The sequence below is a fragment of the Capra hircus genome, chromosome 1 (genome assembly GCF_001704415.2).
Source record: "Capra hircus breed San Clemente chromosome 1, ASM170441v1, whole genome shotgun sequence".
Classification (NCBI taxonomy): domain Eukaryota; kingdom Metazoa; phylum Chordata; class Mammalia; order Artiodactyla; family Bovidae; genus Capra; species Capra hircus.
This window is the reverse complement of record NC_030808.1, coordinates 44,363,216-44,385,714: the sequence shown is the minus strand read 5'-3', so window position 1 is coordinate 44,385,714 and position 22,499 is coordinate 44,363,216. Positions and strand designations below refer to the sequence as shown.

The following is a 22,499-nucleotide window of genomic DNA, read 5'->3' as shown; positions in this document are numbered from 1 at the left end:
ACAACTGTGATACACAGAAAGAATGACAACTAGAGTATTTTAACTGAAGTGGATACAACATAAACATAAAACAATGCACAAAATGTGAAATACTGAAGTAGGTCATTTCTTGTCTGATACCTTCCTAAATGAAGCTGGTGTTTTACTGCAATAATACTGAGCCAGAGAGAAAAGGTCTTCTATATCTTCTAGATTCAAACTGGATGGAGTATTTTCCAAGAACTCTGAAATAGGATTATAAATAAATTATAATTATTTTCAAAAAATTTTGCTTGTAAAGTATGCAACAATAAACATTATATATCAAAGTTGGTTTATCTTCAATATTAGTTTTATAAATGAAATCTCAACAGTGATGCACACAAAACTGCTTGAAGAGATGTGGATTTTCCCCAAAGGAGCTGAAACTCTTAATATAATCCTGCTATTAGTGACTGATGGTGTCTGGCAATCAAATCAAATTCATTAGCCTTGATTGGAATACTGTGATTTATTTAACAAACACAAATGCCAGGGCCCCTGCAAATGAAAAATAACCAGGAAATGGTTCCTGACTTAAGGAACTTTGTCTTGCTTGAGAAATATAAAGATAAACCATATAATGTAGTGAAGTAACCACTATAACACAGACAGTACAGTGTGCTGGGTACTACAGAAAGGAAGTAAATCTGTGAGGGCTGGAGTGGAGAGAACCCAAAAGGAGGATCAACATTTCAACAATGGAGATACTTACAAGAGTTGGGGATTCAAAGGAAAATTAAGGAAGGAAGGGAAAGGGAGAGAGAGAGGAGACCAGTTTATTTAAACCAAAGAAACAGTGTACAGAAAAGAACTGAATGAGTGAAAAAAACACGTAAGGGATGAATGAGGGTAGCAAATCCAGGGAGACCATCTTTAAGGCCTGTATGAGGACAGTGTGTAAGATTTGAAGGGAACCTCAGAGCTAGACTAATCTTCTAAAGTCACATAATAGATGAGAAAACTTGAGTTTCAGAAAATTAAGTGACTTGAAAAATGTTTTCTCCACATTTGGTGATACTTACGGATAACTTCTTCTTTGCTGTCAGACTCCTGTCCTAAAATGACTTCTCTGTAAAAGAGAATCACATGAATTTGAGTTAAATATTAACAGCACCCTGAGAACAGAGAAGAGAAAAATCCAGCCAACTTGATACTTACTTTGCATTAACAAGGATTATTAACATTAAGAAATAAATAAAAAATGGATCTGCCTGTTGTAGATATCCATCCCATATTGCCTGAGTGACTTCAATGGAACAATAACAGGCAAAAAGGCTTCCAAGCTGTAATCAGGAAATGAAATGAGAAATATAAACCACTGGAAATGACTTGCTCTTTTTAAAGTACTGAGGCAAATGCATAAGTAACATTATAACAAACTGTCTATACCTGATATTTAACGTGGACCTTAATTTTACTGTATGTAATCCAAAGGAAGACTATGTGGACTTAAGGCACAATGAAGCCACTGACTAGCTGTGTGCCCTAGGGCATGTCACTTAACCTCGCGAGCTTTACATTTCTACTTTTTTTTTTTTTAAAGGAATATTACCCATGCTCTACCACTGTTGTGGTGAAGAGAAAGATAACTAACCCTTAATATCTAAAGTGACTTAAGTTAGCATGTATCTGCTACAGCATAAGAACTAGCATAATTACCCATGAGCTCTATAAGGTAACTACTACAGTACTTAACTCGCTAAGTATTTGTGAAGATCAAGCATGGTAATTTCAGTTAAGAGCACCAAATGAAATTGTAATAACAATTTAAAGGCCAACTGTGCACCAAGCTTACTTGTACATAATTTGAAACAAATGAGACAACACTGATGTCCTGCAAAACGTTTCAAGAGCTCAATGGTTTTCTACGTCAATTAAAGAATTGTTACTGTGTGTAAGCTTCTCTAGAGCCCAACTGTGTTTTAAATTGCATGAATTTAGGGATATTTTTAGATTATTCCATTTTTCTTAGATACAGAAACAATTCCATCTAGAGGTTTAAATTTAAAACATTTTTAATGAATAAAGAAAGCTAACAAGAACACATACATTTAGTGAATATTTGATGCCAGATACTAAATTACTGCCACATATCTTTCATTAAATGTCTCTTATTTTAAATATTCTCATGACAGGCTTTTAAAGTAGACATTTTCCTCCCTGTATTATAGGTAGGAAAATAAACCTGTATGAAATAACCTTCCTAACATCACAGAGCTAGTGAGTGGTGATACTTGGACTAAAATAAAGGCCTGAGACTCCACAGCTGATATAACTGCTATTACAGTTGACCACAAAACTTTTAAAGTACAATACATGATGCTTCTAATGTTTTTTATAGTTGTTTAAAATTTACTATTAGAAATAAGGAAGATGTAAATATAGACAGACAAGGTACGGTCCACACTGACCTCACTTAGCCAAACTAAAGCTACCTCCGCATCATTCTCAGTGATGAGTTCTCAAATCACAGGAACTGGTTTTGCTTTATCTCATGATTGGAAAAGAAAGACTCCATTCCATAGACAAGATACTGGTAGCAAGAATGAACTACTTGGGAAACTGACAAAGAGAAACTGGTTGTTTCCATAACCAGTTAAAATCTACAACCAGCACTGAGTACTAATCCAGAGTTCTGGCCACAGAAATGGCATTTCTCGGGCATGATGTGACCAGAAAGACATCTATGAAAATATTCAAATTCTTAAAAGAAAATTTCTTACTTCTATACAAATAAGTAGATTTAATAGCAACATATGAATCTCAGAGAACCTACAATTTTATTATTTTTATCAAAGTGACAAGACTGTAGCCAAGAAGGAACGAAAGAGCAGGTTCTTGAGGTTTAGTATGCCAGAGCTGAAACCAGTGAGGGTCTCTAGGGTCTCACTGTCTGCTCAGCCCATCACCCTCTGAGATAGATCCTATTATTAGTCCCATTTTACAGATGAAAATATCAAAGTTCAGAGGTTAAGTGTATTAAACAACACAGTTAATAAATGGCAGAAATGGAATCCTTTCTGAAGAAAAGTTAGGTAAGACATCATCGAGAAACATGTTAAAATTCTTGAATATACATATATTTTCTTCTGGAACCTAAACACTGTTTTAAAAAGATCTTCAAGTTACCCTATAAGAGCAGTTCTCAAAGTATGGTCTGAGGAGCCTTGGACATCTCCAAGAGTATTTACAGGGGAGTTTGTGAGATCAAAGCTGTTTTCATACTAATAATCAGATTTTGCCCTTTTCATATTCATTCTCTCACAAATGAACAACACAGTTTTCCAAAGGCTACACGAAATATGGTATCATCACTGACTGAATAAAGAAATACATATGAGAATGTACTTGCCTGTGATCTAACCAAACATCAATGAGATTTGCAAATTTAAAAATGCCACTATTCTTTCTTTTTGGGAAATAGTTCATTTTCATTTAAAATATTTATGTTAATATGTATTGGATTTATCACTACTTCTAAACGAATACCTAAAATTTCTTAATTTCTAACCAATGTGATCCATATAAATCATGGATCCTCAAAAAATGTTGAGTGTAAGAGGTCCTGAGACCAAAGGGCTTGAGAACCACACACCTAATATAATAAAACTTCCCATTTAAAATATAAATATAGAATGACAGAGGACTGAGATGTATTTTATATTGTTTCATATCAATCATTTGATAATCTTAAGCTCTTTTCTTCGTGACTGTTGATCAGTTCTCAAACACACTATCAACAATTTAATCACACGGTTTTAAAGTGAACTGATACATACCATATATGTATTTACATATATTTCTAAAACAACAAAGGCTAAACTTCATATTAAACAATTTAAACTAAATGAAGAGCAAAAAAAGAATCTTTGAAGTGGTAATAATTTTAATCCTTTGTCTTAATAATAATGGTCTATAATTTAACACTTTTCTTTCTTTTTCTCTGGGGGGGAACTAACTATAGTTTCACAGAAAGCTATTTTTCATTAAGTGTTCCTACTTTCACTTTATTACCCAGTTGAGTGCATAGGAGTCTGGAGTAATTTTCTTTGTATCAAGAAAAGAACAAAGCTCAGGTTCATGGTATTGGATGAGTAATCGGAAAAGATGAAATGGTCTCCCCTTCAGGGAACAATCCCTAAAAGACAAGAGAAGCAAAGTTTCTTGCATTAATAGGTCAAAACTGATCATATCAGTAACCAGTCCTCGTTCAAAACCCTCCTCCCCTCCTTACCCCAGAGCATCCGACTTCAGAGCACTGACAGCAAGCCTACCTGACACAAGCGGGGGCAGGCCCCTCTTGCTTACACCTAACACACCTGACCTGACAGGAAGAAACGGCACGTCTACGCCAACTCTAGGAGGATTCTTTCCAGGTGAACCCAGGCAGCACGCAGGAGGAAGGACTACAGGGACCAGTGAAAACCGAGGGACCACTTAGGTTGTTTTGATAAGCTCTGGATCCCAAAGGGAGATCTGGAGAGCCCTGAGGAAGTTCAGCTCCCTTCTTTTTCTGCCAAATAAGAACAGGGAGGCCTGGTATGCTGCAATTCAAGGGGTCGCAAAGAGTCGGACACGACTGAGCGACTGAACTGAACTGAAGAAAGATCTCCCAGGAAGGCTTCAGGTTAGCTCCATAGTTAACATACTCAATTAGGAATCCTTCAGCAAAGGTCCAAGTCTGAAATGGCCACAGATAAACACTCCATAAGAGTGGACCCAGAGCTGTGATTGGAAGTGGCCTGGGTACCAGATGCTCAGAGAAAATCCCAGGAGGTGCCAAACACTACTTCTTGCCTTGTTCCCTGGTGTCTAATAAACCGTTAAAAATGTACACAGCTCAAATTGCAGGCCATCTTAATAAAAGCCAGTATTTACTGAGGAAACACCATGTGCCAGACACTACAATAGACAGTTTACAATGTTATCTCACTTTATCTTTACAAGCAACTCTATGAAAGATACTATTATCACCCTCAATTTACAGATGAGAAAACTGAGGCTTAGCTGTGGTCAAGCAGCTCAACCAAGGTCACGTAGCTAAGAAGTGATGGCACTAAGACTTGTACACAGAAGCTGGGCATTAAACCATTATACCATGCTACCCTCCCATATATGTAATTTAATATTTGAACTAGTGGTATTTTGGTAGATGTAGTCTTTAAAAAGAAAACTGTAAAAAAAAAAAAAACTGAAATAAGGTGAAAGACTTCATGTAAAAACATTAATGAAAAGCAATGATAAAGAATGTTTCCAAATGCTATTCAAGTGGGAATAATGAAAAATAATCTCTGCAAAACTAAGATCTAAAGTCAGTGTCAGGATTTGGTATAACCATTCATCTACCATTTTTAATACTGCAGACAACAGGGAAGTTTTGTAGAAAAGGCCCTAATTTGCTAATTCAGATGCCCAAAAATAGAACTGGATTCATACTGACAAGACTACCTCCTCCTTTGTCTGAACACTTTCCCCACTCTATAAAGGCAAGGCAGTAGATCACTAAAACAAAACAGACACACAGTGCTAAGACTAGGAACATACATTGTAAGGACAATTGCCTAGTTTGTGGGTCTCATCCTTGGAAAAAGTGGGACATCTCACGGAATCACCCACTGCAACAGCATCTATTCATTTAATAGCTGTGTACTGAAAGTTACTCTTCACTGCAAAGCAGTGTGCTTGATAGAATTCTACTCATGTTACATCTGACTCTCTAATAAGACATATTATAGTGGAGTTGTTTGAGCAACGTTTTGTGGGGCTGGGCCCTATGCAGGGGTATTAACACTGACTCTGGCTGGAGTACTGTGTTACACGCGGAGTTCATGGAAATAGCAACTGGAGTCACCTGACAAAGTATGTTACACGTTCAATGCGAACCTCTAGGAGTAAACCTCTACAACGTAGCCTTTACTAGTATCTACCACCACCAACATCCTGTAGAGACAAAGCTGGAACATCATGTCCCTTGCTATTACTAGTTTTGTTACACTGAGAGGTGGTAAAAATATTAGCAGTTGAGAGATTTAGTGTAACACAGTCGCTCAGTTGTGTCCGACTCTTTGCAGCCCTATGTACTGCAGCCCGCCAGGCTCTTCTGTCCATGGGATTTTCCCGACAGGAATACTGGAGTGGGTTGCCATTTCCTCCTCCATTAGTATAACAGAATGAGTCCCAAATGTGAATTCTAGCCTCTGCTTTACCATGAGCATAGATAGCCCTGTATTCTGGCACCTCTAGGCCTGCTTTCCTTACATGAAGCCCTATCGCTTTAAGGTCGCACCCAGGTTCTCCACTCTGGGATGTATTAGAATTGCCTGGGAATTTAAAAATCGACATGGCTCTACACAGTCTACTTATATTTGAAACATCAAGGGTCAGTATGTTTAAAAGTTCTTTGGCTGAGGAGACATTTCTCCAAAGAGGACATACAAACTGCCTCTAGGCACATGAAAAAAATGTTCAGTCATTAGCTGTCAGGGAAATGCAAACAAAAACCATAATGAGATACCACTTCACACTCAGTCTGGCCATAATTTAAAAAAAAAAAAACAGTTGGCAAGAATCTATAGAAACTGGGATCTTTATTTACTGCTGATGGGATTGTAAAATGCTGCAATTATTGTGGAAAAGTCTGGCAATTCCTCAAAAGGTTAAACATAGATTTACCATATGATCCAACAATCCCACTCCTAGGTACATATCCCAAAGCAATGTCCACACAAATATTTGTACACAAATGTTCATAGTTGCATTACTCATAACAGTCAAAAAGTGAAAACAATCCAAATGTCCAGCAACTATTACATGAGTAAATAAAATGTGCTATTTTATTTCATTGTACATACAATGAAATGTTACTCAGCAATAAAAAGAAATAAAGTAATGGCATTAATATACGCTATAAATAAATACAGATGAATCTCTAAAAGACAATGCTAAGTGAACAAAGGTAGTCACAAAAGACCATATATTATAAGGTTCTTTTTACATGAAATACCCAGAATAGGCAAATCCACAGAGAAAGATGAGTGGTTGCCTAGGGCTGAGTGCTGGGGGAAAATGGAGTTGACTGCTACTGAGTTCAGGGTTTCTTTTGGGGGTGACAGAAATATTCTAAAAAGGACTGCAGCTATGGCTGCACAATTCTGTGACTATACTAAAAGCCATGGAATTATACATATTAAAAGGATGAATTTTATATTATGTGAATGATATCTAAAGCTGTAAAAGAAAAAGAAAACAAAAACAAAACAAAAGGTTGTTTAGTTGATTCTAATAAGCAACCAGGGTGGAGAAACTTAAAGCACAAGTGTCCAATCAAACAGGTTTAAATCCTGACTCAGTCATACACCAGAAGTATAACGCTGAATAAGTCATTTAATCTCTGCCTTTGCTTCAGTTTCTGTAAATCAGAGATATCTGCCTTATAGTGGTCACTGTTTAAGTGAGAAAATACAAAAAGCACCCACAGCTAACACAGTGCTTTTCACACGAAAAGCAGGGGGGGAAATGGTAGTCATTTAACTATCAAGCTCTAGAATAGCAGTCCTCTGGAAATGGCAACCCACTCCAGTGTTCATGCCTGGAAGATCCCATGGACCAAGGGGCCTGGTGGGCTACAGTCCATGGGGTCACAAAGAGTCGGACACGACTGGGTGACTTCTCTTCTCTCTTCTCTTACCTTAGGTGCATACTGCAATCAACCAAGAAGCTCTAAATCTAAACAAACATCAGTGCATGGCTGGCCTCCTCAGAGATCTGATTTAATTAGTCAGGTATGTAAAAGGGCATCAGGATTTAACCCCACCCCCAATGACTCTCTAGTACTCTTGCCTGGAGAATCCCATGGATGGAGGAGCCTGGGAGGCTGCAGTCCATGGGGTCGCTAAAAGTCGGACTGAGAGACTTCACTTCACTTCCAATGATTCCAGTGTGTATCCAAGGTTCACTGCGCAGCCCAACCACTGCTCTAGATTATGTCAAAAGTTCCTTTTGGCACTAAAATTCTGCCTACCTGATCCATACCTGAGAACTACAAGAATTCTTTCTGAATTCCTACCCATCTCCCTTCTTCCCGGTACCTGTTCCATCCCCCCAAAACAACCCACACATCTGTCTAGACTCAATTTAAGTGTCACTTTCCCAGGGAAGACCTTCCTGACCTCCAGGGTAAGTCAGGTCACCCCCACTGTACATTCCCACACCACTCTGCATTTCACCTTCCTAACACCCAGTGCACCTCCAATTACTTCTTCAACATCTGTATTTCTAGGACTATATTCCAGGCTGTAAGCCCAGCAACTCACTGAAGACAGCAGCACTCCAAAACTTCTACTTAGACACTATAATGTTATTTTTATAAGTAAAGAGATAGCATCCAAAAAGTATGAAAAGTTATACTGCATACACAAACTCTACAAGCACAAATTCTTAACTAAAGAATCCTTTAAAAATATTTATAACCACAAAAATAAAGTCAAATAACAATCATGATTCAAACAACCTTAAAAATTACTTGAACCTTTTACTTTACCATCAAAATAAATCTAACAACTTCACTTCAAAACAAACTAGAACTCCCTTCGTTTTACAGCTATAATAAAAAATCGTGTCTTACCTGGGAATGTACTTATTCATGATCGCATAAAAGCAGTTGTATAAATCACTGCGTGGCAGCTGAAGATGCACCAACGGTTTGAGGAGATGTATCCAGCTAAGGGTTGAGCTATACTTAATGTTACGGGATTTACAATAAAAGGTAATTACAGATTCAATATCCAAAAGTAATTGTGCTGCCTTCTCTTCTGGCACTGAAAGCTGATCTAAAAAACAAGAGTCAAAATTACCAAGGTGCTGCTAGATGCTCAGTTATTGGACGAAATACTAACATATAATACTATCTTACTGCATTTAGAGCATGTCAAGGACAAAATAAAACTACATAAAAGTGCATTTTTCCTTATACCTATTCATATTCACTAGCTATTCAGGATTTATTAGCTTAATATTGGACCTACATATATGTTTCATATATATACATATCACATGTGTGTATACATGAAAGTAGTGAAAAGTGAAAGTGTTAGTCACTCAGTCGTGTCCAACTGTACGTGACCTATGGACTGTAGCCCACCAGGTTTCTATGTCTATGGGATTCTCCAGGCAAGAATACTGGGATGGGTTGCCATTACCTTCCTCAGGGGATCTTCCCAACCCAGGGATAGAACCTGGGTCTCCGCATTGCGGGCAGACTCTCTACCATCTGAACCACCAGGGAAGGGGGGGTGAGGGGGTGGGTGTGGGTGTGTGTGTGTGGGTGGGTGGGTGGGGGTGTGGGTGTGTGTGTGTGTCTGTGTGTGTGTGTGTAAAAGAATGCACAATGTGAAGCAGGAAAGTAGGCATCACTCACATTCCTGGAAAGCAAAAAAGCGTTTTCCAAGTAACAGATTATAAGGATTATCCTCTACCCCAGGACAGGCAGCGGCCACTATGACTTTGTTGAGGCGAGGGAAAGTGATTTATTCTCCACCACCAAATTCCCTATCCTTCGCCTAGCAATAATGTTTCTCTTGAGGTCAGCCCATAAAAAAGTCTATTTAGCCAATAATCTAACTAAAAAATGACAGAGAAACAAAAAGACACCAATGGACTATAGATGAATTAAAAAAGAGAAATATAAACCAAAATAATTTAATCTTCAAAAGACAGTGTGGGGGATTTGAAACCTATTCACCCATGATCTATAACACCTTTTCTATAGCAGATCTTGACTTATGACTTACAGAGAAACTTTTGGAATAGCTCCTTTTAATCTGAGGGCTGTATACAATCATACAGATGGTCAGTAATACAAAAAACAATTTAAAAATACTAAAAATCAGACTCTCTTAAACATTGACATTATTTCATAAGAATTTCCAAAGAGATATTCTAAAACTATGCCCTTTCAATATATTCCAAATTCAACAAATCCCCAATTATAACAAGTTCATTCTACTAAACAGTGACTCCTCCATCCAAAAATTACTTGCAGAATTTATCACTGCTTGAAAACAATTATTAAACTTACCAATGAACTCCAGACAATCTTTGTGAATAGTGTTCTGTTCTGGCAGGTCTAAAATACCATCCCATGATGCCAAACTATCACCTTTTCCTGCAACATTTAGAGCAATCTGGAAGAAAAAGAAAAAAAAGCAACTGGCTCCTTATGTTATTTCTCACTCTTGAAAAATATGTTATAATAATATTAGAGGTCTGGATTTAGGGATAATAATGTATACTTCAAAAATTACAAGTAAAATGTCTATATCAAATTTTACTATTTGATTTACTAATTTACTATTTTACTATTTACTATTTTACTATTTTATGTTAAACCAGTGAATAAAATGAATTACACAAAGTATTTACATAATATTTTACACATGTAAGCTTATTTCAAGCAAACATCATTAATGCTACAGAATTAGCGAACCTTTGTGTCCCCTCTCCCAAATTCATTTATGTTGAACAAATTTCCCGATGTTTTGGTATTTTGAAGGAGGGGCCTGTGAGAGGTGATCAAGTCTTGAGGGAAGAGCACTACATGAATGGGACTGGCCTCCTTATACAGAAGACCCTACCTAGCTCCCGTGTCCCCTCAATCATGTGAGAACACATTAAAGAATTACAATTCTTTTCAATTTAATAGCATTATTGTTTTTAAAGTCTTTAGACTTCCATACTAAATATTTTAGTGCCCTGCCAAGAATTTGCTTTAAAATAATACAGTGGGTGGGGTGGGAAGAAAAGGATAGAATACTAATCAAGTAAGATCAGCCAAATGTTCAGTTCACTCAGTTGTGTCCAACTTTGTAACCCCATGAACTGCAGCATGCCAGCCTTCCATATCCATCACCAACTCCCAGAGCTTGCTCAAACTCATGTCCATCAAGCTGGTGATACTATTCAACCATCTCATCCTCTGTCGTCCCCTTCTCTTCCTGCCTTCAATCTTTCCCAGCATCAGGGTCTTTTCTAAGGAGTCAACTATTTGCATCAGGTGGCCAAAGTATCAGAGGTTCAGCAACATGGCCAAATGTTGACATCAGTTACAACTCAGTGACGGGTACATGGGGGTTCACTAAACAAGTCTCTATGTTTTTACATGAGTTTTAAATTTCGGTAACATTTAGAATACTAAGCACAGGTATAATTCTATTTCTGGTACATATATACATGTGCAGAGGGGAAAAAATAAGATGTAACACTGAAATATTATTATGCCTTTTACCTGTAAGTGGTAGATAGTTTTTTTTTGTTATCCTTTGCTTACACATTTTAACAATGGGAACTATTTTAATAGTAACAAAATCTTAATTTAAAATTAAAAAATGATAATACACATGTACTAGAGAACAGCTGAAGCAGAAAATAAAGCAAAGGAAAATCTCCTGTAATTCTAACACCCAGAAACCTATTTCCTCTCCCATCTTTATATATATATATAGCTGAGATAATTCCGTACCTGCAATTATATATCCTATTTTACTCATTGGTTGCACTTTCCCATTTCACTAAATAATCTTCATAAACATAAATTCTAATGGTTACAAAAGAAAGAACTGCCTTTCAAAACCTAAATTATTAAATATACCAAACACAATAGAATCACAGACTTCCCTGGTGGTTCAGACGGTAAAGAATCTGCCCACAATGAAGGAGACCCAGGTTCGATCCCTGGGTCAGGAAGATCCCCTGGAGAAGGAAACGGCAACCCACTCCAGTATTCTTGCCTGGAAAATCCCATGGACAGAGGAGCCTGGCAGGCTACAGTCCACGGGGTCTCAAAATGTCAGACACTAAAACTTTCCATTTGCACAGAAACACACTTTAGCAAGCTGCTCTATTTGATAAATTTTCTAATGGGGAATGCACATAACATAAAGTCCTCTGCAATTAAAAAAGCTGAAAATCAAAATTTTAAAATATTGTTCTTAACTGATTACATTTTACTTGTCTTAGTTTCCAGTTACCTTCCAAACTTTAGCCCTCAGATCAGCAGGCAGTGGCCTCCCTTGAATTATATTTCTCAAAGTTTCAAGATCACAACCTCCTGCTTCCAGAGCTTCTTCAAGATCTTTTTCCCTGAAAAACAAGTCCTCTTTATTAAGATAAATTTTTGTTTTTTTTCCTTCCTCAGTATTTCCTCAAGAAATATGGCCTATTAAAGGTTAGCCTGTCACGCAGGAGATGCAGGTTCGATCCCTGGGTTGGGAAGATCCCCTGGAGAAGGAAACGGCATCCCACTCCAGGATTTTTGCCTGGAGAATCCCATGGACAGAGGAGCCTGGGGGCTACCTTCCATAGTGTCGCAAAGAGCTGGACACAACTGAGAGACAGTACATACTAAGAAAAAAAGGTTCAGCAGCCAAAATGCAGTATCAAAGCACACACTGCATTTTGTTTTCTTGAAAGGAAATCTCAGGTTTCAAATAGTCAATCTACTCTTATTTTACACTTAGTTCTAGCAAGCTTAGTTATCTGTTTTCTAAGATTAATTTAAAAAGAGTAAACAGGACAAACAGTTATTAAGAATTCACAGTAATATTAATATTCATAGTAGTGATAATGACTAATACTTTCTGTAGGACTACCCTTGTGCCAGGCACTGTTCCAAACATTTCACATGTGTGTGTGTGTGTGTGTGTTTTAATTCTTGCAATAACCCTATGAAGTAGGTTATATTACTGGTCCCCGTTTACAGATGCAAAAACTGAGGTAAAGGGAGGTTGTATAGCTTATATTCAAACATCTAGTAATAGCAGAGCCAGGATACAAATTTTAACAGCCTACTTTTAGAATTTATGCTCTTAACATTATGCTCAGATAGAGGCAGGAAAGAGAAGCCATAAAATTGGGCCAAGAACTCAAGGTATGGGAATACTGTTACTGTTAAGTCACTTCGGTCGTATCCGACTCTGTGCGACCCCAGAGACGGCAGCCCACCAGGCTCCCCCATCCCTGGGATTCTCCAGGCAAGAACAGTGGAGTAGGTTGCCATTTAGTACAAAACTATACAGATATCATGCCCAGAACAGTGCATGCCTTATAGTGAATAGTCAATAAATGTTAGAGGAACAAAAAAATAACCTAATGGCATCCCTATATTTATTATATATCAAAGCAAACCACTACCACATCAAGTACATTATCAAGCAAATCATCCAGCAGTTACATTTCGTCTACTATGTTTAAGGAGAAAAGCACAAAATAAATTTTATTTTCATTTATATATGGTCAAAATTTGTAAAATTATTTGTAAGTTGAAATAATAATTTAAAAACCTTCACAAGGGTATCGATTATTTTTTAGCTGGGAAATAACTACTTAAAATTCTAATTCCCTCAGAATTCTCAAAAGCTAAGGTTCCAGTCATTATCTATAATTTTAGTATACAATGCATAAGAAATGTATAGAAATAAAAATCCCTGAGCCAGGCAATTTCTAAAATTCTGTGGAGCAGGCTAAAAGGCAGAGCATTCCACTAGGATCAGGAAACCAGGATTTTGTCACATGTTTCTGGTTCTTGAAGAAAATAAATTACATCCATTACATATTCTCTCAGTAAGATAACGTAAATCGCCTCTACTCATAGGATTCCAAGAATATTAGTTTAAATATATAACTTTCCTAAAGTGCTATCCCATTAATGGAAAAGAATTAAATGAAAAATGTAATCACTTGGGATCATATCTGACAGAAAAGCTGGGATCAAATCTGAAAGATTTTCTTAACAAAGCTACTACAAATTCGTATGTTTGAGAATGTAACTAGTAACCACACAAGAAACATTTCATTCTTTTGCTATTTGGTCACCAAAGTGCTGGACCAGAAAATGAAAGAAAGAGGCTTCAGTCCATAGTTGAGAAATAGTTAAGGTCTACAAGTGATAAAGACCGGGCTTCATCTATTCTGTTTGACCAAAGTGTACAAGACAGCCTGTCAGAATCTGAAGGACTGTTTGTAATCATTAAACAGAGAAAATTTAGTGGGATCTTTGATGAACAAATACAATTAATTTTAAATGATTAAATGTGTAAGTGAACTGAAAATACCATTTAATGAGATGAAATTATTTTTATCAAATTAATGAAGAACTAAAATTTTTTTCATTTTTCAATGCAAAATCTTTGCTTTCTTTTTAAACTTTGCCAAATTCCTTATTACTACAGACAACAAAGTCAGTACTTTGGAGCAAAATGTCCAACCCTCAATATACTTGATGATGATGATAACGTACAAGCACCTCTCTGATGATACAGCCACTATTGGATTCTCTGATGCTGTCCCCAGGGGACCACAAATGTGGTTTCCTGGAGCACCACCATAAGCAAGAAACCAGAAAATGCTCCACTAAAGTAGTCAAAGGCACTTCTCACAAACTAAATAATTAAAAGTAATGTTATCTTCTGAACAAGGAGTTCAAAGGCTCAGTTATCAGAATTTCAACATTACAAATGTGCTTATAAATGTAGTAAAAAAGCTGAAAACAGTGAAGCTAAATAATTCATGTAAGAGTCAATTTCCTATCAAGAGACAGTATTTAGCTCTCAGAATTTTCCTTCCCCCAGAGCAAGTTTCTTTTCGTTTTCCAACAAACACCACCTAACATTCAAATAAAAAACGCATGTTTGGTGGAGTATGCCTGAGTGGGTTGTGCTTTTTAAAGTCGTCTTTGATTATGGTGGCTCCCCACTATCTCTATAAGCTAAAAGTTGACCGAAATGTACTAGACAGTCTGACAGACCTTAAAGATGGACAAGAACAGGCCATGTTAAATTATCTCAGTAAATATAAAAAATAAGTAACTGTCTTCTCTGCTCAGAAGGTCTAAAACAAAACAAATCCAAACATTTGGGGTTGCAAAGCAGCAGGAATGCATGTCTTCCTGCCTCTGTGACCTTGAAACTATAATATTTGTTTGCATAACAGTTTAGGGCTTCCCAGATGGTGCTTGTGGTAAAGAACCCAGCTGCCAATGCAGGAGACACAGGAGACATGGGTTCAATCCCTGGGTCGGGAAGGTCCCTTGGAGGAGGGTATGGCAACCCACTCCAGTATACTGTCGATGATCTATCAATGATATATTTTTGAAACTTAAATAAAGTCTAACAAAATTCCTCCAGAGTTGATGTTCTATAGCAAAATCATGCAATAATAAGCACTGTAACCCAAGCTGCTTTAGAATTACAGCAAGGCAAACAGTATATGATAAACTTTGAAGGAAGTTAAAAGATGTAAAAATATTTGGTTCTATTTTTATAGCATGGAAGAAAATTAATTTTGGTGAAGGGGTGTCCGCCCCAAGTCCTCCTTCCTGTGTAAGGAGTTAAAAGTAGAGGGTGAAAGGTGGCACAGATTTGTTAGAAGAATTCTCAAGTGGCTTCGTCAGTATTAATTCCATGGCCTAAGACTTCAAGCACATTCTTAACGCCCTGAGGTTCACTCCTTCGCCTTCCCAACACATTCAGAAAGCTGCAAACTGCTAACACTGGGTTATTCTAACCAGTTCTGCCTTCTCTGTTCCCATACTTTGCTCTAGGAGGACTTCATCGGGAAACAGAGACAACTGTTTTTTTTCCCAAACAGAGACAATCACGATGCTATCCTAGATTCACCACCATTTATTTCTTTTAGGCATCAATCTACCTGAAAATCTCCTCCTACCCACCATTTTCTTCAGACTCCCCTACCCAGTCACTCTGCTTCAGGTGACGTTATTTCTGATTCCAAGGAGAAAATACAGGCCAGCAGGCTTCTCTTCCCTTTGATCTCAGCCACTCTCCAAAATGAAAGTAAGTAACTGATCTTTATCCCAGACATCATTTCCTTCTTTCCTACAGGCACAGATGTCTAGGGATTCTTTCTCTAGTCTAACACTGATAACTTCAGTGAGTCTTATCTCCCTGACCCCACCCCCACCCCCCGCCCTACGCTGACTCCTCTGGAGCCTTGTGCCACCAGTTACCCCCTCTCTTCCACCACTCTTTTGCTATTGCTCTTTCCTCTGAGCCAACATGCTCAAGGATTGCTATTAGAAACAATAACATCAATAACAAGCACAAAAACTCCTCCAAACTTTCCTGTCCTTTCACACTCCTGGTTGTTCCTGTCCCAGCAAAGCTTTCTGAAAGTATTCTTGACAACACATGTGACCACGTCTCCCTCATCTCGCACTCACCTCCTCCTCTTACACACCCAATTATCCCTCTTCCTTCTCTAATGCCCACAACTCCAGGGGACCACTCTCCCTATGTCACTTCGAATGATCAAATCTTTACCTTGATTTGAGGTTCCCAACATATCTGACTACTTTTTTTTCTCCAAAAACAAAACAACCAATACACAATGAGCCAATAAGCGCCCGACAGGCACACGTCATCATTAGCCATTAGGGAAACTCAAACCACAATGAGGGGCTTCCTCGGTGGTCCAGTGGTTAAGAGCTCATCTGCCAATGCAGGAGACACAGGTCAGCCCCTGGTCTGGCAAGATCCCACAGGCCCTGGGGCAGCCAGCCCGGGGCTCCAGAACCCAGAAGTCACAGCTCCTGAGCCTGTGCACGCTAGCGCCGGGGTCTGCAGCAAGAGAAGCTGCCACAAGGAGAAGGCCACGCATCACAGCTGCAGAAAAGCCCGAGCGCAGCAATGAAGACCCAGCACAGCCAAAGTGTGCTTCCAGGGGCACACCGTCAGCAAGAAACCAGAAAATGCTCCGCTGCAGGTAGTCAGAGGCACTTCTCACAAACTGAATGGTTAAAAGTATAACCCCCTCATAATTAGAAATACGACCCAGCAGTTCTACTCCTAGGTTTGCAGTATGCCAAAGAGAACACAACACATACACCAGAAACTCGTACATAAATCACAACAAGATACTGTATAACACATCTGTTAGAATAGCTAATATCCAAAAAAGGGGAGGAGGGCAAGAATACGGAGAAATTAGAATTCCTGTGCATTGCTAGTGGAAATGATGCAAAATGGTGCAGTCAACTGTGGGAAAGTTTGGCGGTTCTTTAAAAAGCTAAAGAGAATCACCATATAACCTAGCAATTCCACTTCAGAGGGATATACCCAAAAGAACTGAAAGAACTCAAACAGGAATTTGTACATCCATATTCACAGAAATATTATTCACAACACCCAAAAGTGGAAACAACCCAAATCATCATCAATGTATGAGTGGATGAGCAAAATGTGGTATATATAGACAACGAAATGTTAATCAGTCTTAAAAAGGAAGGAAATTCTGACACATGCTACAAGATGAACAAACTCTGAAGACAAATGCTAAGGGGGTGAGGGGGAAGAAGTCACAAAAGGGCAAACAGTGTATGACTCCAATCACATAAGGTACCTAAAATAGGGAAATTCAAAGAGACAGGAAGTAAAACAGAGGTGGCCAGAGGCCGGAGGTAGGGGGCAACGGGGAACTATTGCTTACTGGGTAGAGAGTTCTTGTTTGGGATGATGATGGCTGCACAACACTGTAGATGTACTTAATGTCACTTGATTGTACCTGTTAAAATGGTGAGTTTTATGTTATGTATGTTTTATCACATTAAAAAAGGCAACAACAAAAAACTTTTACAAAATATCTGTAACATTAGTTCTATGTATTGTTCATAATAGCCAAAAAGTAGTACTTAAATGTATGTATTATTCATAAAAGCCGAAAAGTAGAAACATCATCATCTTATGAATAGATGTGTTTTCATACCCTGGAATACTAAGCAATGAAAAGGAATGAAGTGCTGACAACATGTAACGCATGCCTGAACCTTGAGAATTATGCTCAGTGAAAGAAAACAGACACAAAGGCCACATATATAGGATTTCATTTACATGAAATATCTAAACTAGCAAATGTATACATACAGAAGGTTGATCATTAGGACCTGAAGTGACAGGGGAATAAGAGGGATACTAATGGGTATGGGGTTTCTTTGGGGGTAATGAAAATTCTCTAAACTTAAGATCATGGATGATGATTGCTTAACTCTGGAAATATACTAAAACCATTGAACTGTACACTTGAAATATGTATTTTATGATTCATAAATTATATCTCAATAAAAATGTAATAAAAGAGTAACAGAAAAAGTTTCAGTTCAGTTCAGTCGCTCAGTCGTGTCCGACTCTGCGACCCCATGAATCGCAGCAGGCCAGGCCTCCCTGTCCTTCACCAACTCCCGGAGTTCACTCAGACTCACGTCCATCGAGTCAGTGAGGCCATCCAGCCATCTCATCCTCTGTCATCCCCTTCTCCTCCTGCTCCCAACCCCTCCCAGCATCAGGGTCTTTTCCAGTGAGTCAGCTCTTCACATCAGGTGGCCAAAGTACTGGAGTTTCAGCTTCAGCATCAGTCCTTCCAAAGAACACCCAGGACTGATCTCCTTTAGATGGACTGGTTAAATCTCCTTGCAGTCCAAGGGACTCTCAAGAGTCTTCTCCAACACCACAGTTCAAAAGCATCAATTCTTCGGTGCTCAGCTTTCTTCACAGTCTAACTCTCACATCCATACATGATCACAGGAAAAACCATAGCCTTGACTAGACGGACCTTTGTTGGCAAAGTAATATCTCTGCTTTTCAATATGCTATCTAGGTTGGTCATAACTTTCCTTCCAAAGCGTAACTGTCTTTTAATTTCATGGCTGCAATCACCATCTGCAGTGATTTGGGAGCCCCAAAAACTAAAGTCTGACACTGTTTCCACTGTTTCCCCATCTATTTCCCATGACGTGATGGAACCAGATGCCATGATCTTTGTTTTCTCAATGTTGAGCTTTAAGCCAACTTTTTCACTCTCCTCTTTCACTTTCATCAAGAGGCTTTTTAGTTCCTCTTCACTTTTAAGGGTGGTGTCATCTGCATATCTGAGGTTATTGATATTTCTCCTGGCAATCTTGATTCCAGCTTGTGCTTCCTCCAGCCCAGTGTTTCTCATGATGTACTCTGCATAGAAGTTAAATAAGCAGGGAGACAATATACAGTCTTGACATACTCCTTTTCCTATTTGGAACCAGTCTGTTGTTCCATGTCCAGTTCTAAATGTTGCTTCCTGACCTGCATACACATTTCTCAAGAGACAGGTCAGGTGGTCTGGGATTCCCATCTCTTTCAGAATTTTCCAGTTTATTGTGATCCACAGTCAAAGGTTTTCACATAGTCAATAAAGCAGAAACAGATGTTTCTCTGGAACCCTCTTGCTTTTTCCATGATCCAGCAGATGTTGGCAATTTGATCTCTGGTTCCTCTGTCTCAATAAAAATGTAATAAAAGAGTAACAGAAAAAGTTTAGAGACTCTTTAATTTAGGGCTTTAAGAGGCAGCTTGTGTGTCAACCTTCATTGACCATTTCAGTGATGTGAGCACATCATTATGAAGGGTCCAAACCATATACCTTAGGGTTGCTGAGGGAAAGAGTTTGCCTTGCCTCTTTAACTTCTCAAATTGATACTACTTGTTAAATAACTAGCAGAAAGAAACAGACTCCAAAACAGTTGCCATGGCAGCTCAATAGCAAAAGCATCAAGAATCATGAATATAATGGCTTAGAGACAGTGTCTTACAGAGAAAATTGTATAAAATTTAAAGTCAGAAAATGTGACATCAGATTCCACACACCTTTAACAGCTGTGTGACCTAAGATACAAACTCAGTTTCTTCACCTATAAAACAGCGTAGAATCAGATACCATCTAGTCAAAGAGGTGGAGAGTATTTATACAGCACATGAGCTATCTTCTTTTCTGCTAGAGTATCACTCCCACTCTCTGCTTTCTATTTCTTCTTAATAACTACACCTTACCTGACTTTGTCTTTTCCAACTTTCTTGCTCAGTCTTGTACAAGACTCCAAAGGCAGTGAAGATTCACTGTTTCCCCAAAAAGAAGAGTGTCAACAGTGAGTTGCTGCTCACATGAACCACTGCTGGGTACACGTGTCACAACTCATGAGGCACAAATGAAACAGTAGTAAAATGTGGAAAAAACTAAAATTAGAGAACAAGAGCAAACATGAGTGTAGGAATACTAAGTCACTCTTCATTTAGTCAAGATTAAATCTTCAAAGACAAAATAAGCATTCAAGAAGCATGGTTTTGTTTTTTTTTTAATATATAGAAAGCATACATGTGAAGTAGCTCTAGAATTAAGCAATCATTCCCAGCAACTTATCAGACGGCCTGTGTGATTTCCTATGGCCTATTCAACCTCAGAATAGACTCTGTCACCCGAGCATACTGAGATAAGTTGCTAAAACACTTAAAAGTAGAATATTTTCTAGTTTGGAAACCAGTTGTCTTAATTCTCAGTCTATCAAGTAAATAAAGTCAACTTTACTAGCTTTCAAAATTCTTTAAAATTGAACCCTTTTCTATTATTATTTTAAAAATCAAAGAGTAGAGTAGTTCAAAAAAACCACTTAGGACCTAGAACGTATATAGTCACCTAAGCTTAAATGCAGAGTACAGAGAAACTAGTGAAAACCCAAAAGACAAACTAAAAAAAAAAAAAATTAGTTTTGTGTCCAAAGTGGTCAAGATCTAAGATACATTATTATTTGATTAAAACAGACAAAAACTGCATTACTGGGGAAATCAATAAAAGCCAACACTTGCTGTGTAAACATCTTAAGTATGTTATTTCTACTGCATCGGATATCATTCAAACCTCTCACTGCTAGCAGTACTACAGTTGTCCCTCGGTATGCTTAGAATGTAAGCCACTATGAGCACAGGTTAAGCAATGTGCGGCCAGCGTCTCCATGCATACATAGCACAAGCTTCTGATCAGTTATTTAAAACTAAAAAAACAGCCAGCTAACTACTTGTGCGCACCAGCAAGTTGTGTAACAGTGGCAAGCTGCACATGCTGAGTTGCGGCTGCAAGACTTCACTTGTGCCATCATACTTCCGGTTGTTTCCTAACGCCCAGCTCATGAGACACTAGCACCAAAGATCTGCCGGAACTTATTTTGCATGACATTTGTTAGAAGTAAAAATAAGAGAACTTTGTTACAGATTCAATTGTACACTAGATATGGATGGAATTGACCATAATATGTAACATGCAACATGTTTTTAAACATCAATCTCCAACTACCAAAGCATTCCAAGAACAAATAGCATGATGACACATTTGGAAATGACCATGACAGCTTACAGTCCATGACAGCAAAGTTTGTCAATTGTGAAATCTTGAATTTATCTGGATTCCTGTCAGTCAGCCACACTTGTTACAGTATTTTAACAAAATGTATATTTGTTAAAATATACATATGGGAAAAACAACACTCCACCAGCTTGAAAGAAGAAACAGTGAAACTATTATCAGGATCAGATCTACCAAAGCAGTTTTGGGAGATTCCCCTATCAAATATTGTAATCATCTGCAGAATTTAACGAGGAGCTTTGCCAAGTAGAGAAAGTGCTAAATCTAGTCCTCCTTGTTTGAGGGGACAACCATACACGATAGCTGCAATATTTCAGCACTGTGTTGCTCTGTAAACTACTAAAATTAACTACAGTACCAATGGACCAGATGCTTTAAATTTTCATACACTTATTTTTGACCCATAACCCATGTAGATCAAATTGCACCAATGGTATACCAATGGTGCCCCTTCCTCTGCTAAGAATAAACTCAGGAATTTTTGTGCAAGCATTAAAAGAAAAAAGTGCTTACAACTTTACCGTATGTGTAACGTTGCAATGCATTTACTATTTAAGACTTGGCTCACAAAAGGGAGAACTCTCTCTCCACTAATGAGAAGTTAACTTTAGAGAGTGCTCTAAATCCTTTTCCTCTTCAATGCCTCCTCAAAGCAAAAAGTCCCCAACACTCTGTTGTTTTCTATACACATAAGGCGATTTTCCAGCACATTTAGTGCACAAAGAAATGCATCACAGTCTTTCCCCAACCCAACAACCAAAACACTAGTTCATCTGGAAACTGAAAATAGTGTACCTCTTTTGCCTCAGAGAAAAGGGGATGAAAACAGCACAAGTCAACACAAAATAGCACCTCACCTGTTTCTAGTACAAATTTCCACTTTACTCTAACTGGAATGAGAGAAAGACACAAGTATCCCATTGCTCACTGCAGCACTATTTACAATAATTAGAACATGGAAGCAACCTAGATGTCCATCAACAGATGAATAAAGAAGCTGTGGTACATATACACAATGCAATATTACTCAGCCATAAAAAGGAACACATTTGGGTCAGTTCTAATGAGGTGGATGAACCTAAAGCCTATTGTACAGAGTGAAGTCAGTCAGAAAGAGAAAGATAAATATCGTATACTAATGCATATATACAGAACCTAGAAAAATGGTACTGAAGAATTTATTCACAGGGCAGCAATGGACAAACAGACATAGAGAATAGACTTATGGACATGGGGAGACGGGAGGAGAG

General features: G+C 38.1%; 1 protein-coding gene across 2 annotated transcripts in view; it reads right to left on the bottom strand.

Moving 5' to 3' along the window:
• The window catches only part of TBC1D23 (TBC1 domain family member 23), a 56,001-nt gene that overhangs the window by 25,751 nt on the left and 7,751 nt on the right, over positions 1-22,499 (bottom strand). For both annotated transcript variants that reach the window (XM_005674837.3, XM_018058802.1), the window contains exons 2-8: positions 12,045-12,156; positions 10,097-10,202; positions 8,645-8,849; positions 4,036-4,159; positions 1,180-1,304; positions 1,044-1,090; positions 121-224 (exon numbers count right to left, since the gene is read on the bottom strand). In XM_005674837.3, coding sequence (XP_005674894.2) covers positions 121-224; positions 1,044-1,090; positions 1,180-1,304; positions 4,036-4,159; positions 8,645-8,849; positions 10,097-10,202; positions 12,045-12,156 — 823 coding nt within the window. The remainder of the gene's footprint in view (positions 1-120; positions 225-1,043; positions 1,091-1,179; positions 1,305-4,035; positions 4,160-8,644; positions 8,850-10,096; positions 10,203-12,044; positions 12,157-22,499) is intronic.